Below are 15,276 nucleotides of genomic sequence, written 5' to 3'. Positions count from 1 at the left end.
AGGTGGAAGAAGCAGGCCACTGTTTTCAAATCAAGCACAAAAGCCGAGTATCAGGCGATGTCCGCTATGTGTAGTGAGCTTGTCTGGTTACCTGAACTTCTTTCCGACTTCTGCGTTCCTCTGCAAAATCCTACTCCATTCCATGTTAATAATCTAAGTGTCATTCAGATTGCCTCTAACTCGGTCTTTCATAAAGCATATTAAAGTTGACTGTCACTTTATCCGCGAAAAATTTCAGTCTGGGCTCATTTTTCTTCCACATGTTGCATCCCATGATTAGATTGCAAACATTCTCACCAAGTCCCTCACTTCTGCACGTTACTCATTTCTAGTTGGCAAACTATTACTTGTCGATGAACCACATTAGTTTGGGGGGATGTTAGACATACTCACATATACCTTGTATAAGTAGTATACCTTGTATAGTTCGTTTCCATTGGTAGAGGATTCTGATTTTATTATTTTCCTTTTACAGATGTTGTAATCTCTATATATTTAACCCCTTTAGGTTGTCTCAAAAACACAAAAACTTTAAGCTCCTCTCTGTTTACACTAACTTGATACATCTTGTCCGAGCCCAACCCAACATCGGGTCAGTCACGGTTTGGCTGGGTTGAACCCGCAGCCGGGGCCTTTCCTTGATCTGATGAAAATCCCCTCGGGGGCATGGGCTCTCTTCCCACCCTTCGTTAGGACCATATGGTTGATTAGTTATAAAATTTCCAGCTTACCTCAAAATAATTGCATCATTCGACATTGGTGTGGCAATGAATGGTTTGGATTTTACATATATCTCGTGATTGGCCCACGGAAATTTATGCTGCCCCCACAGGTGAAGCGGATCGAGTTGAACCCGTTCGAGGGCTACGGTGATACACACACACACACACACACACACACACACACACACACAGGGAAAGGGTACTATACGCTCGACCGCATAGTACCTTCCCATAAGGTTGAGTGCTGGCACTATGCTAGTGGTCGAATGGTGAAAGCTTCAAAAGGATGGTGAGATTTTATAGGATGAGTGAAGAAACAAAACCGAAGAAACCGGTTATTAAAATCCGACTCCCTGTATTTCCTGCGAAAGCTTTAGCATGAAGGTAATGCTCTGAAAATCTAAGTGGGGCCTATTGTGGAATTTTTTAAGAAATTCACCTCGTTCATCCGTTTTTCCATATCATGTAAGGGGTTGAACCTAAAATTCAACCAAATCCAAGTCTCAAGTTGATCATATCACAGGAAAGATTGGGAATAATGATTTCAACCATTAAAATCTTGTTAGGCCTCACAGTGATGTTTATTTGTCATCCAATCTGTTCATAAGATCATACGGACATAAATGAAGAGAGAAAACAAATATAAGCTTGATCCAAAACTTCCCTGGCCCCCAAGAATTTTTCAACAGTAGACATTCAATTCAACTGTTTCATATGGTGTGGTCCATTTGAACATTCTATATGATTAATTTTTGGGCTCAGGCCCTAACATTATATGGTAAAATGGATGGACACAGCGGATCAGATATATAAATCATGGCGGACCTTGTAAAGTTTACTCAGTACACTATGCGTAGCGAGTTACTCACCCCGCAATCTGCTTCCTGGCAAACAGGGCCGTTCGGGAAACGGTTTTGCTACTCCCCTGCCACCAACCAATGGCGGGTGGTAGGTGCTCCGTGGGCCCCACAATGATGTATGTGTTTCATCCATGCCGTCCATCTATTTTTTAGATCATTTTCGGATATGAGACCAGAACTAAGGTATATCCCAATCTCAAGTGGACCACATTACAGGAAACAATGTTGAATGAACTTCGACCATTAAAAACGTTTTGGGAGCTAAAAAAGTTTTAGATCAAGATAATATTTGTTTTTTCACTTCATCTATGTCTGTATGACCTAATGAACAAATTGGATGTCAAATAAACACTACAGTGGGTCTTAGGAGGATTTTAATGGTGGATATCCAATCACTATTGTTTTCCTGTGGTGTGGTCCACCTTAGATTTATATCCCTTTTATGTTTTAGATAAAGCCATAAAATGATATGTAAAAATGGATGAATGACATGGATGAAACACATTCATCATGGTTGGGCCCATAGAACCCCGACCACCACCAACGGGCTAGTGGCACCGTTTCCGCCCGTACCGCACTAACGCAAAAGAAAGGGAAGCGGATTGCGTACTGTTTCGGTACCCTAAGCGTAGTGAATAAACTTTGCGGGGCCCACCTTCATTCATGCATTTTTTCCAATCCGTTCATACATTTTACCAGATAATTTTAGGGCTTTAACCTAAAAATAAAGTCTATAAAAATGTTAAGTAGACCGCACCAACGTAAAGAGTGTGAATTGAACTTCTACAGTTGAAAAGTTCTTGGGGGCCACGGAAGGTTTAGATCAATCTTATATCTATTTCTTTCCCTTCATCTATTTTTTTTTTGTCTTATGAACAGGTTTGATGAAAAATAAACATCACTGCATGCCTTAGAAAGGTTTCAACTGTGGAAATCGATACTTCAACTGTTTATGTGGTATGGTCCATTTGAGAGTGGACATACTTGAATTTTGGTCTCAACGCCTAAAATAATCTTAAAAAATGGATGGACGGAGTGGATAATATTCACAGTGGATCCAACAATCATTTTAAGGTATGATACTAAAAATGAAGCGGGTCCATAGCTCCAGTGGACCACACCAAAGGAAGCTGCAGTGATAATGACACCCACCGCTGAAACCTTTTTAGGGGCCACCATGAATTTTTTTTACCATCCAACCTATTCAAAAGGTCATGTAAACGTGGATGAAGTGAAAACACAAATATCAGATTGATTAGAAACTTCTCCATCTCTCAAGAAGTTTTTAATGGTGGACGATCAATCCCCAACTCGTGGTCCACTTGATTCCTGGACCTGACTCATTTTTTGGATCGTATCTTAAAATGATATGAGAAAAACAATGAACGGCGTGGATAAAACACTTACATTACTGTGGGGCCTAGCAAGGTTTCAATGGTTGAAATTATTATTCCTACAGTTTTTTGTGATATGATCAACTTGAGATTTGGATTTGGTTCAATTTTAGGCTCAATTCCTTAAATGATATGGAAAAATGGATGGACGGAATGGATTTCTCAAAAATCCCCACGGTAGGCTCCAACCAAGGTTTGTAGGGTAGACCTTTATGGAGGAGGCTTCTGTAGAAAATATAAGAGAGAGCTGGACTCTGGTTTTGTTTCTCAACTCTCCCCGTAAAATCTAACTGTACTTTCACCATTCGACCGTTAGTATAGTGCCAGCACTCAACCTCACGGGAAGATATTGTGCGGTCGAGCGTATAGTACCTTTTCCCATGTATATATATATTATTCACTCTGTCCATACATTTTCTCATATCATTTTAAGGTATGAGCTCAAAATTAATGTTGATCTAACGCTGAAGTGGACCACACCAAATAGTGAGCTTGGGTTGCATTAAATGCACCAAGCATCAAATGAAAGAGTAATCTCTAGTGTGGTCCACTTGAGCGTTGGATCTACTCATTATTGTTCTAATACATTAAGATTATCTGAAAAAATTGGATGGACGGCGTGGATTAACAGATACATCACGGTGGCCTCCACAGGAGCCCTGGTCGGACGGCCTATTCTCCGACCGGGGTTCGGACGAAATCCGCTTCCACCGATAGGAGAGTAAACGTGTCCCGCGTGGAGACTCGAGTTACCTACCCCAGTCAACGGAAAGTTTCTGTGCGAGAAAGCTACATGGACCGACAACGATGTTGGTGAGAAATCCACGCCGTCCATCATTTTCGCGATATCATTGGCCCGAAAACGAGGGACTGGGATTCGGTAGCGACCCGCGAGCACCGGATTCGGATCCGATAGTCCCTCCTCAGTGGGTAGCGGATTAGGTGTTACCCTGTAAGTCTGTAACACCTTAGTGGGTGTTACCCTTACCGTTGGCCCACCTAGATGATTTTTTATTTTTTGTATATCCACGCCGTCCGTCCATTTTTTCATCCCATTTTAGGGCATTGCACAAAAAATTAATCAGATCCAAATCTCCCGTGGACCATACAGGAAACAGTGGTGATTGAATGATCAACATTGTAAACTTCCCAGGCCCACCGTATGCAGATCATTAATATATATTTTCCATCCAATCCGTTGGTAAGATCAAATATACCTGGGTGAAGGGAAAATACAAATATCAACTTGATCAAAAACTTTTTTAGCGTACAAAATTTTTTTAATGGTCATTCATCACTTTTTCCAGTGGTGTGATCAATCGGAGGTTTTTATGTTCTATATATTTTTAAATTTGTTTTAAAATGATATTAAAAAACGTATTAACGGAAGTGATATATAAAAAATTAATCAAGTAGGCCCCACACTGTAAAGGTAACACCCACCACGGGTTTACCCGCGTAACACCCAATCCGCGCCCCTCCACCAGTCCATACCCGTATTGGCTTGTGATGGAAAAGTTCTATGTCCATCTTCATGATGTATGTAGTTTATCCATGCCGTCCATTCATTTTTTCATATCGTTTTAGTGCATGATACAAAAATTGAAGTAAATAAAATTCTCAGGTAGACCACATCATGGTAAACAGGGGTGATTAAACGACCACCATTAAAAACTTCCCAGGGGTACTGTAATGTTACTGGACATCCAACCGTTGATCAGGTAATACAGATATGGGTGAAGGGAAAACAAAAATACCATCTTGATACAAAACTTCCGTAGCACCTAAGATTATTTTTTTTTTACGGTGGACGCTCAATCACCATTGTTTTTTGTATTGTGGCCCACCTGAGATTTAGATTCGTCTCTTTTTTGCATTCACACTCTAAAATGAGCTGTAACAATTTATGGACGGTGTGATAAAACACATGCACCATGGTGGGGTCCAGGGAGGCTTTAAAGAACCGATCAGGTGTTAGAGGAAGAGGCTGATCCGGAACTAAAATGGTGACTATAAACAGTGGGATTGGAAATTCTTGCCGTTGAAACCTTCCTGGGGTCCACCCTTATGTTTATATGACATCCGAACCGTTCATCACGTCATTCACACTGAGATGGATTAAAAAATACAAATATTAGCCAGATCCAAAACTTTTATGACTCCAAGAATATTTCAACAGTAGGTATTCCATCCTACAGTTTCCTATTGTATAGCCCACTTCAGTTTTAGATCTGCCTCATTTTTTGGGTTCTTGTTAGGAAATTATTTGGAAAAAAAAATAGATGAACGGGGTAGATTTCTCATGAACATCACGGTGGGCCCCACTTAGCTTCCGCTTTCTGTAGGCGCAATCGCGCGAATCGCCGCAGCATTCTTGTGGGTGCATTTTAAGGTTGAGTACTCATGGGTGCACGTTAGCAGTGAGCAGACTTGTCTTCTTCCCTTCTGAAATTCATTCCTCTTTCAAATTACAGTAGAAAAGAAAAGGAAAAATGCAGAGTATCAGAGCCGAAGATATTTCGAAGATCGGAGGAATCGCCACCGTCGCTTTACTCCATTCGTTCATCCCGACGCACTGGCTCCCGTTTTCCATCGTCGGACGTGCGCAGAAATGGACTCTCTCCAAGACTCTTCTCGTCAGTAAGGGAAAAAAAAAAAGCCTCTTCTTCTTTCTTTAGTTTTTAGGGTTTCAAGAATCGTTATCACATGGCGTACACGTGCGCGTGATCCGCACCGTTCATCAGGAGGGCACTGTCTTGCATGTTCTATGGCCCAAAGAACAGGCTGCCCCACTTATTGGGTGGGCCAATGTATGTGGAAAAGATGATCACGGCTTTGATTAAATGATCTAGAATGCAAGTTTAGATTCAGGGAGAAATGAAGATGGTGATGGGATTTCATCAGAGATGCACATCGAACTGTGTTTTTCTCTGAATCTAAAAAGAATATCTCTGTTCCAAGATCTTCTGAGTATGATCATGTGCAATTTCTAGAATTCAAAAACTAACTTGTGAAGGTTAGATTATGCTTGAAATCCAATGGTGAATGTCGATCCAATATTGATGATGATCCTCCAACATAGGGGTCTCTCCCTGATCTATCCCTGTCCGGAGAGATTTAGATAGTCCAAGGAATTTTCTTTGTTAGGTGGTAAGGACTTCCACAACCATCCACAACGATGGACCATATACAGATGGAGAAGATGTGGAAAGAAGATAAAGATATTTCCTTTCCTCTCTCTCTCTCTCTCTCTCTCTCTCTCTCTCTCTCTCTCTCTACTCTCTTTCCCTCCTTTCTCTAAGTCACACACCCTTGGGAAAAGGGTGTCTAGGGCCTCCCCGTATCCTCTCTTCTAGGATATGATCAAATATATGGATAGAAGGTTAGGGTTTCTAGAGAATACTAGTATAGTAGTCTGCCACCCTGTGCACAACCTTATAACATACTGTTAGGAAAGTGCGTCAATTTGTCTTGTCCATGCATATACTCATGATCTAATTCCTCCATTGCTATGACCATTCACTATTGATCATATCCCATGCCAATCAGAAGTCGACCATCAGGTTATCATCAAGTCAGAGAGCATATCCCATGCAATTTTAACGGTTAAAACAAAACTTCAATGCGTGCTCCTTATATAGTTCGGGAAGTGGCAAACCCTTTCGAGTTTCCTTATTGGTCTGGGATCCCTGACGATTACGCGATCTCTGAAGGCTATGGTACGAAATTGTTTTCAAATCTCCTCGCTAGCATGAACATAAAGATCCGTGAACATTATGGGATCAATCTCTCTGGACTCGGATTCCTCACGGGGTCCTTCTATTTGTTTTCATTTTGAGAGGAATCTACTTTTCGAACCTTCGTGGTTGCCACGAAAGCACCGATTATCTCTGGGAGATCTTCCCGTTTGAGCAGAATTGTCTTAGACGGCCTTGCCGAGCATATCCAGATTGCGATAGGATCCCTATCTCAACAGGTGCTTACAAACTTGCGAGCATGCTGCTTTGACCACACGCAAGGTGTTCTGTATCGGTAACGGTGGCCATAACAGTCACCACCATTACCAATACGGGTATCAGCCATAACGACCGATATAGGGGCGTAACGACCATTACGACCCCCATAACGGTTGAAAATTTTCTTTTGCCCGAAAAATTCTGAAAAAAATATCTAGAAAATCAAGAATAATGTAAATATTTCAAATATGTATTCATTTTTGGTTTTGAACATGTTTATGGTAGTGTAACGGTCCACTCTTTGGTGAGAGTGTTGTATCGGGCTGTCTAGTGAATTGTTTAATATAATTATGTCTCTAATGTTTACACATCACAATCAAGCATTAGAACTAGAAATTAGAAAAAGGCATAAATAGTGTTTTTTCTTTTGAAAAAAGGCACTCAAAGATTCTATTCGCTCAAATCACCTCAATCCACAGTTTCAATCTTAAAAGCTATAGTAAGAGTGATTGAAATATGTTGTAAAATGATATAGGAGAGTTTTTGGAATGAGAAAAGTGAAAAAGAGGAGAAAATTGAATTTAAATAGGGGAAAAAAAAAGTGATCGTTTTTCGACTGTTACGGGAATAATGGTCATTATGCCCTGTAACGGCCTTTACGGCCACCGTAACGGCTAATACGGTCTCAAAAAACTATCCATTTTCACCCCCGTATTGCGTAATGGTTATGGCCGTTACCTATTCGTATCGGCCTTTATGAGCGTATCGTAACGGATACGGAACACCTTGACCACACGTGTCACTCGTGTTAGGGCTATATTTCGCTTGTTGCAGTGTCTTATTTGGAGATGTGTGTACAGCTTTGTGCCGCTCTGCTTTTAGCAAATGATGTGCCACCAAAGGACATGAGGTAAAAGATATCCTACGAGGATGTGTAGTGTCGATACGTGGTGATGTCTCATTGGTCCTCGTGGACGCGCCAAGACAAGTGTAAATAGGACCCACTAAATGGATAATCCCTTTGAGATATCACATGGTCACTATTGGTGGGAGATGGATCTATCATATTCCAGTTCCACTGTCGGCTCGACCGAATCACTTGTTGTAGGCAAAAAATATGACAATGATTAGACAAGCATGACTATCTTGTTAGTTTTTCTGATTGAATGTAGACCACTGCCCTAAATGTTCCGTTTGTAGGTGATGCAATCACATCCCATTCTACACATGCAGGCTCCACACAAGTGCAAAAGAAAAGGCCCGGATTGGGCCCACTTGATCGTCTACATGGAAGCATACAATGGCCCAATTTCCTTTCTTTAATTGATTTGTCTCCTCTTTTTTTTGTTCTTATGTTAGGAAATTTTTTTATTACGATGTCCTATTTTGTTATTTAGGAATCTAGGTTATGATAGATATCTTTCTTAGCAAGGAATTCTATTTTTAGATTCCCTATTGTGTTAGGGATTTTCTCAAGAAGGAAATGTTGTAAGCCTCTTCTTATGAATATAACACAAGCCATATGAGATGACACAGTTAATTGATATTTTTCTTTGAGTAAATTTGTCTCTCTATGGTAGTATTGGGGGGGAGAAGTAATATCTAGTACAAGACTAGAAGACTGCTGAGCACTACTTACGGTCTTGATATTCTTCTTCTTCTATCTTTTATTGTTACTACTAAATCTGGTAAGAGAACTTAGATTTACAGTAGGTCTTTTGTTTCGGATCTAGTTGCATTATTGTTGGTTTCAGATCAAGTTCTCCTCTCAGGGCAATTACCTTTTTTTTCTTCTCCATCTTCTTCCACAATCTATCCCAAACTTCAAAGCAAACCATACCTCTAAACCATTCTGTAAACCAGCCTATTTTTTCAGCCTTTCACCACAACCTATTACAGCCTTCTCAGCCCATTGAATCTAAACTTGCCAAACCCCAATAGCTGTCCCATAAACAGCCCTATATAAACCCTGAATCCCAGCCCCCAATGCAGCCCCATCTCAATCCAATTTGTAAGCCAAACAGTCCAGAAAAGTGCACTTTAATCAGCCACCCAAAACATCCTTTTTTTCTGCTCTCAAAACAGTCCATAGCTTTCATTTATTGATGAGATGGTGAGTGGCAGATGTTCTTGCAATTCATACAAATACTCCTCTTCAGGCTCCTCTGTGCATTACGATTGTTCATACCACTCAATCTATTCATATTCGGAGTACATAGATTATCACTCTTGTCCACCTACCACCTATGGATATTATCATAAAGGATAAATCCATGGATCAATGAGAGAAAACCTTGTGACATTTTGGTGAAGTTAGCCTTGTTGGCCAAGTGGCAGATGTTGGCACGTGTGGTTTGGCATGTGCATAATGGCCAACATGACCTCCTTTGACTGTCAAATATGGAATGATCCTACATATGGACAGAGGCATGGTAGAGGTGTCTTCAGAGGGCCCAAAGGCTCAGCTTGAACAATCTGTTGTGTTGTAACAAAGAAAATCAACAAAATGCCTGCAAGGTGTTTGATGATTTTCCAAAGCAAGGAGAAATGTGCAACAAACTCTAATACCAGCGTAAAGTAGACGAAGAGGTCTGATCTGATGCTGACGATAACGCAAGCAGTGTCTTTTGGCAAATGATCTTGAGTGGGTACCAAGGTTTCTTCTAGAATGACTATTTTTTTCTCTAAATATCTTTTGGATGAGGATGATCTTTAGTTGTACGGGCAAGAAATATACATAGCCCATTGATTCTTGTTTGGATTTTCTGGTTGCTCCCATGTGGCGAAATGACCCTCATCACACAGTGATAGGTTTGTGGTGGTGGTTGGTAAAGGGCTGTAGGTAATCCCTAGAAAAGGAAAAAAATGGAGAGTTTTGACTCAATCAAGGGAGGCCATGTGGCCACTATACACCTGTCAAACATGTTTCAACAGCTTGGGTTTCCTGTTTAGAAGTGGAGCCGGATGGTGGATGCACTAAAAACTCCTAGATTCCAAGATTCTTGCCGTTAAATATTTGGCATTTTCATCAGTCAAATGTGGACCATGGTCGTGTCTTCATTCTTAACTATCAATTTGTTGGCTACCAACTGGAGTTTTGGGTGTTTCCATCCAGGGTTTTTTGCAATGTGAGCCAAGATTGTGGGGCCCGTAATATGATTGGTTTGGATAACTGAAACATGGACCCACTCAAACAAACTGAAAACTGAGCATACTGCATCAACTCTAGGTTGAGCGTTGTATGATACCTTAGCTAGAACCTGCTGTAAGCGGTAATGGCTCAGATGGAGATGGAGGTTCTCTAGGGAGAAAGAAATGGAGACTCGCAATGCTAGCTCTAGGGAGAAACGAACAACCGCTGTCTCCGGAATTCGAGTTGCTCTATGTCTCGGGTCATTAGTAACATTGTTCAGTTATTCCAGGATTGGGCGCCATAATTCTGTTTCCTGGATTTCAGCCATGGGGCTGTCTTGTTGTTGTATTGATAGTAGAATTGCTGAGTTTTAGCTTTTAGTTTTTTTTTTTGTAAATTCTGTTTTGTCTTTGCTTTTGTTTGTCTTTCTTGGTTTTTAGGTCTTTTCTTTAGGTTTCTTTTCCTTTTTTGTTTTATTTTTGTGCTGTTTGGCTGTTTTTTCTTTTTCTTTTTTTTCTGGTTGTTGCCCAATAAATTTCATCTTTAAATAATAATAATAATAATAATAATAATAATAATGGTAGCGGTGGCTGTAACAGCCACCATCGCTACCGTTAAGATATGGGCCATAATGACCGTAACATTTTATTTTATTTTTTAAAAAAATAATTTATTTTTAATAAATAAAAACTGTATTGGTCCCTTAATTGGTCAACGGCCTTCACAGGCCATTTTCTCTGTTATGGCCCTGTTACGTGTAACGGTGGCCACTGTTACTGTTATATGAGGACCATTATGGACATTACGTAACCGTGTACTTTGCCCTCAGGTTGTTTTTAGCAGGTAGTCTCCAAGCCGTTTAAAGCCTATTTGCAGGTGAAATCTGAACTGTAAGTCAGACAGCAGCCGCATTTTCTGGATCTAAAAATACCCACGACTATACTTAAAATGTCTTCCCATGCTGTTCCAATATTCAGAGTTCTCAGCCCTAGGGAAACTAATTGTGGGTGCAAAAGTGTCTAAAAGCTAGTTGCGTTATATATAGTATAAATTACTATAGAGATAAGTTTACTATTTGTTGGTGTTCGTTCTTAATTTCCCTTTAATCTTGTCTTGCAGCTGCATTCGGAGCTGTCCTGCATGTAATTTCGACCTCACTTCTTGGCATAACTGCAGTTACCATGGCAAACACCATTGCCGGCGAGGAAACGGTCAATAGACTCGCTTCCCTTTTGCTGGTAGTTCTTGGAGGGAGTTACATCATGCTGTTTATGTTGGGAAAGGGTGGTCATAGTCATGCCCACAACCATCCCATGGAGAGGATGGCTGTTGCTGGGCTTGTCCTTGTGCCCGCCTTGTCTCCATGTGCGACCACTCTGCCAGTGTTCCTCGCTGTCGGCAACTCATCCTCCATGATGGTGCTTGCTATCATAGTGCTGCTTTTCAGGTATGAGACACATTAATTTGTTTTTTAATCGTTTTATTTCTATCTGTTCGATCTACATATTTATCTGTTAATCTATCAGACAATGGAAAAAACTGGAAGCGTACTCTGGAGTAGCTTGGGGGGTTTTCTAGCTACTATGGAGTAGCTTTCTATCTGTTGGTGTTTTTTTTTTTTTTTTTTTTTCAAAAAAAAAAAAAACAAACCTGGAAGCGTACTCACTTTCAGGAAATGGAGTAGACTTTTCATTTTTTTTGGCGCTGTCTGGGAACCATGGATTCCATGCCAAACTGCAGAAAAGGGAAATGGTTTTGCTTTGATGTGATGAATTTTATTGTTTGGATAGCAAAGAAAAGTGTGGATTCTATCAAGCAACCATTATCCTTTTCCATAATTTGGGTTCTTGGCTCCAAAAACTAGGTGAGCATAGTGAGAGGAGTAAAAGATTTTCACTAGCTACCTAAACAAGAACTCAGAACCGGAATCCATGTTTCGATAGTTCTCGTGGAAATCATCATTGAACAATTGTTGTTTTTCCCCTTTCTTTTGCCTTGGATTCCACGTGTCCAAACATGCCCCAAGGGAAAACCGTCTTCTGTAATATGAGCACTCCAAACAGGACTTGTGTGAGTGAAATCATTGAGACGCCGAAGTGACTTTGCTGCACACATCTGTGGTCTTAGAGCCATTCACAAGTTTTTATGTTCCCTGGCCTAAAAATCAGGTGGGTTCGCTCATCAAGCTGGCCACAGATGTATGGAGAAAGTGAACAGTGAAGACAGAGTCTGCATTATGCAAGATCAGGCCATTCAAAAGTTTTTATGTTCCTGGCCTAAAAATCAGGTGGGTTCGCTCATCAAGCTGGCCACAGCTGTATGGAGAAAATGAACAGTGAAGATAGAGTCTGCATGTGTGCAAGATCAGGCCACTTATAAGTTTTTATGTTCCCTAACCTAAAAATCGGGTGGGTTCGCTCATCAAGCAGGCCACAGATGTACGGAAAATGTGAACAGTGAAGAAAATGGCTAGCAGTCCATGCTCGACATATGGGCTTGACCACCTGATGAGTGACTGGCCTGACTTTTGGAATCAGAGCACATTTATGGTGGGGTTCACTTGACAAGCTCTGGAATCTCACATTGTACCGCATTAACCAATAGAATTCATCTGCTGTAAAGTTTTTTTTTTTTTTTTAATGAAACCATCCATTTTGGTTTTTCTGTTCTTTACTGCTTAATATAGCAGTGATCTTTGATTGTTGCAGCACTATTACTGTGATGACTTCCTTGGTGTCCCTCTCGTTCTACGGTGCTAGCCAACTCAAGTTTCACTGGGTGGAGCGCTACGACAAGCTTCTCGTAGGCACTGTCCTCTGTCTGGTCGGTGTTTTGACACTCATTCTCCATGATCATGACGGCAAAGGGCATTCCAGTGGAGAACATTTGCACAGAAAGATTGTTGGGTTGTGAGGATTTAGGTGGGCCATGTTATCTGAACTATATTTTTCTTAAGAGGTATTATTATAGAAGGGGTTTGCTAAAATCACAGACATCTGCAAGGAAGCTCATGTGCATGCCACAGATGTGCTAGCATTGCACAATAGGTCCAAGATCCAATCCATCAGAACAGCACCACTATATTGATGCCCTAGCCCAAGAATCAGGTCGATCCACTGGTCAGGTGGGCCACAGTTTGCAAAATAGCTGTACTGCTCCAAAAAACTTGTCTGAACTTTTCTAACCCATCCACTGGTTTCCAGTATTGGGGCCCACGTGCTGATTGGACTAGATTTTTTATTTTTCTTTTTATTTATTATTATTATTTTTTTTATTGGGGTTTCAGGGGAAAACATGTATGAGGTCGGACCAACCTGATGGATGGATTAAATCTTGCACACATGTATCATGCTGGCACATTTGACATGGACACAAGCTTTATTGCGCAGGTGTGCGCGCATAGCAATCCTCATTATACAATGCTTGGGAAAACAGGTGGTGCAGGTATTGTTCATTTTTTCGTACTAGTGGGGCCCATGGGTTCAGTGTTCCAAACTGCTGATATTACAGTGATTATTGTGGATAGCCCATGGACCCACAATCTCCCAGATGGAGAACAAAAGGGAAAAAAAAAAAGAAGAAGAAGAAAAAAACACTCTTCAATAGCTGGATAACAAATAGATGGTTAAGAGAAAATGTGCTGCAATTGATTCATGTTGAAGAGAATAAAAGGACAAATATTCTATAGCTAGGATTTTCCAATCTAATTGGTGCATGGGCCATCCATGGTGATGTCCATCATAACAACTGTTGGGATCATGGAACGCCATGGGCTCCACTTTTACAATGGTTCAAATACTCAACTCAACTTGATTTCCGGCCAGGTTCACTCGGAAATTCGATCGAGTCTTACTTGGCTCAACTCAATGATGTTGTTAATCTTTAAGTATTATTAAATAGCCATTAACAACTGCAATAGTATTCCAGTGGTTAAGAACTCTCTCTTAAAAGGGTTGAGGATTCAAATTTCACCCACCACTTCACCTTTTATTTTGAACCAAAAGAAGCAGCAGCAGCTAGACTGGCGAGTGGCACAGCTCAAGTCACTACGAGTCGTGTCTACTTGACCAAGTCTGTGAGTTGGCTTGATGAGTCTGTACGAAACTTGGCTGAGTCAGACAGAATATCGAGTTCTTCGCTTATTTGGCTATTTCTCACTGAATCGAATTGACTCAACCGAGTTTCGAGTCTACTTGGGGAGTTTTAAAACTATGACTTGTACAAACTTTAAACCCTGCAGTACAGAACGAACGCATGAGCATTGTATTGTTTCTTGGATCATATTGTTTTTGAGGAATGCTAATTGCACATGAGCGTCATGTTTACAAGTGCTGTACCATCCATCCTGTGGGCCCCATCAAAATGGGCCATGGCCCGAAAAATGGGGTTGACTGGATGATCTTGAGCAATCAATTTGATGACAGAGCACCTGTTCCATTGAAGCAGTAAGTTGTGTTGAGCTTTTTTTCTCTGTTCTTTTTCTAATAAATAATGAGCTTAACATTTTCAGTGATATTGAAGAACCGGTGCAGACATAGTTTCAATGGCGGAATATATTGTGATGAGAGTGCCCCCCACAAGCCTATCAATTGTACCTTATCAGCAATGGTTTCCATCATTTAACCACATACAGATGCATGGTTTAACATGCGATTGGAGTTTCAATCTCGTGGCTCAGTGGTTGATTATTTGTGTTTCAACATCAAGGTATCAAGTTCGAGTTCAGCTTATAATCGAGAATATATGTGATTTGTTGTAATTGCATGAAGAATCCTGTTGTATTGGTTTTTTTTTTTTTTTCTCTTTTAATTTGTATAATAACATTTTCTTCCTTTGACTGTGGCCGGCAGTATGGTTGAGGATAGATGGAAGATGCAACTTCTGGTACATGTGCCAACCTCGCGCACATGTGGCAGATCTGTTCTGTTCCTCCCCCTGCTTGGCCGGCCCACCAGGTGGGTGACGGAGTTATTGTGAATGCAGACCATTGACCATTGTCTTTCTAACTCATGTTTTTCTCATACACATGTGGCCCACCTGATGAGTGGAATGGCTAGGTCTTTTGTGATTGGGAATGCTTTGATATGGCCCTACCGGTCAAAGGGTCCTGTGTAGCACCATGTTTGGTGTTCCTGTGATAATGGCTGTAACACCAAGGTCTAAAATTTTAATTGATTCTTAAATAGGTTTGGCCATTGGCACCCCTGACTT

The 15,276-nt window shown here is 40.8% G+C and overlaps 1 protein-coding gene across 3 annotated transcripts; it reads left to right on the top strand.

The window, feature by feature from the left end:
- Positions 1–5,393: 5,393 nt before the first annotated feature.
- Positions 5,394–15,071, top strand: LOC131227525 (uncharacterized). Of its 3 annotated transcripts, none has more exons than XM_058223317.1 (4): positions 5,394–5,616; positions 11,185–11,512; positions 12,774–13,023; positions 14,576–15,071. In XM_058223317.1, exons 1-3 carry the CDS (start codon positions 5,469–5,471, stop codon positions 12,976–12,978), a joined length of 681 nt encoding a protein of 226 aa, XP_058079300.1. In that variant the 5' UTR covers positions 5,394–5,468; the 3' UTR covers positions 12,979–13,023; positions 14,576–15,071. The 3 variants fall into 3 exon arrangements, with proteins under 3 accessions (XP_058079300.1, XP_058079299.1, XP_058079301.1); XM_058223316.1 differs by having other exon boundaries at positions 5,409–5,616; positions 12,774–12,986; XM_058223318.1 differs by having other exon boundaries at positions 5,478–5,612; positions 12,774–12,986.
- The last annotated feature ends 205 nt before the right edge of the window (positions 15,072–15,276 follow it).

This window comes from Magnolia sinica, chromosome 15 (genome assembly GCF_029962835.1).
Source record: "Magnolia sinica isolate HGM2019 chromosome 15, MsV1, whole genome shotgun sequence".
Lineage (NCBI taxonomy): Eukaryota > Viridiplantae > Streptophyta > Magnoliopsida > Magnoliales > Magnoliaceae > Magnolia > Magnolia sinica.
Note: the sequence above shows the minus strand (reverse complement) of the source record. Positions and strands in the feature narration are given on the sequence as shown.

Bases quoted from the DNA above. Each gene is read 5' to 3' on its own strand.
- LOC131227525 (XM_058223317.1), top strand. From the start codon at position 5,469: ATGCAGAGTATCAGAGCCGAAGATATTTCGAAGATCGGAGGAATCGCC. The intron at 5,617-11,184 runs GTAAGGGAAAAA...CTTGTCTTGCAG, and splicing joins CTCCAAGACTCTTCTCGTCA to CTGCATTCGGAGCTGTCCTG. The intron at 11,513-12,773 runs GTATGAGACACA...TGATTGTTGCAG, and splicing joins ATCATAGTGCTGCTTTTCAG to CACTATTACTGTGATGACTT.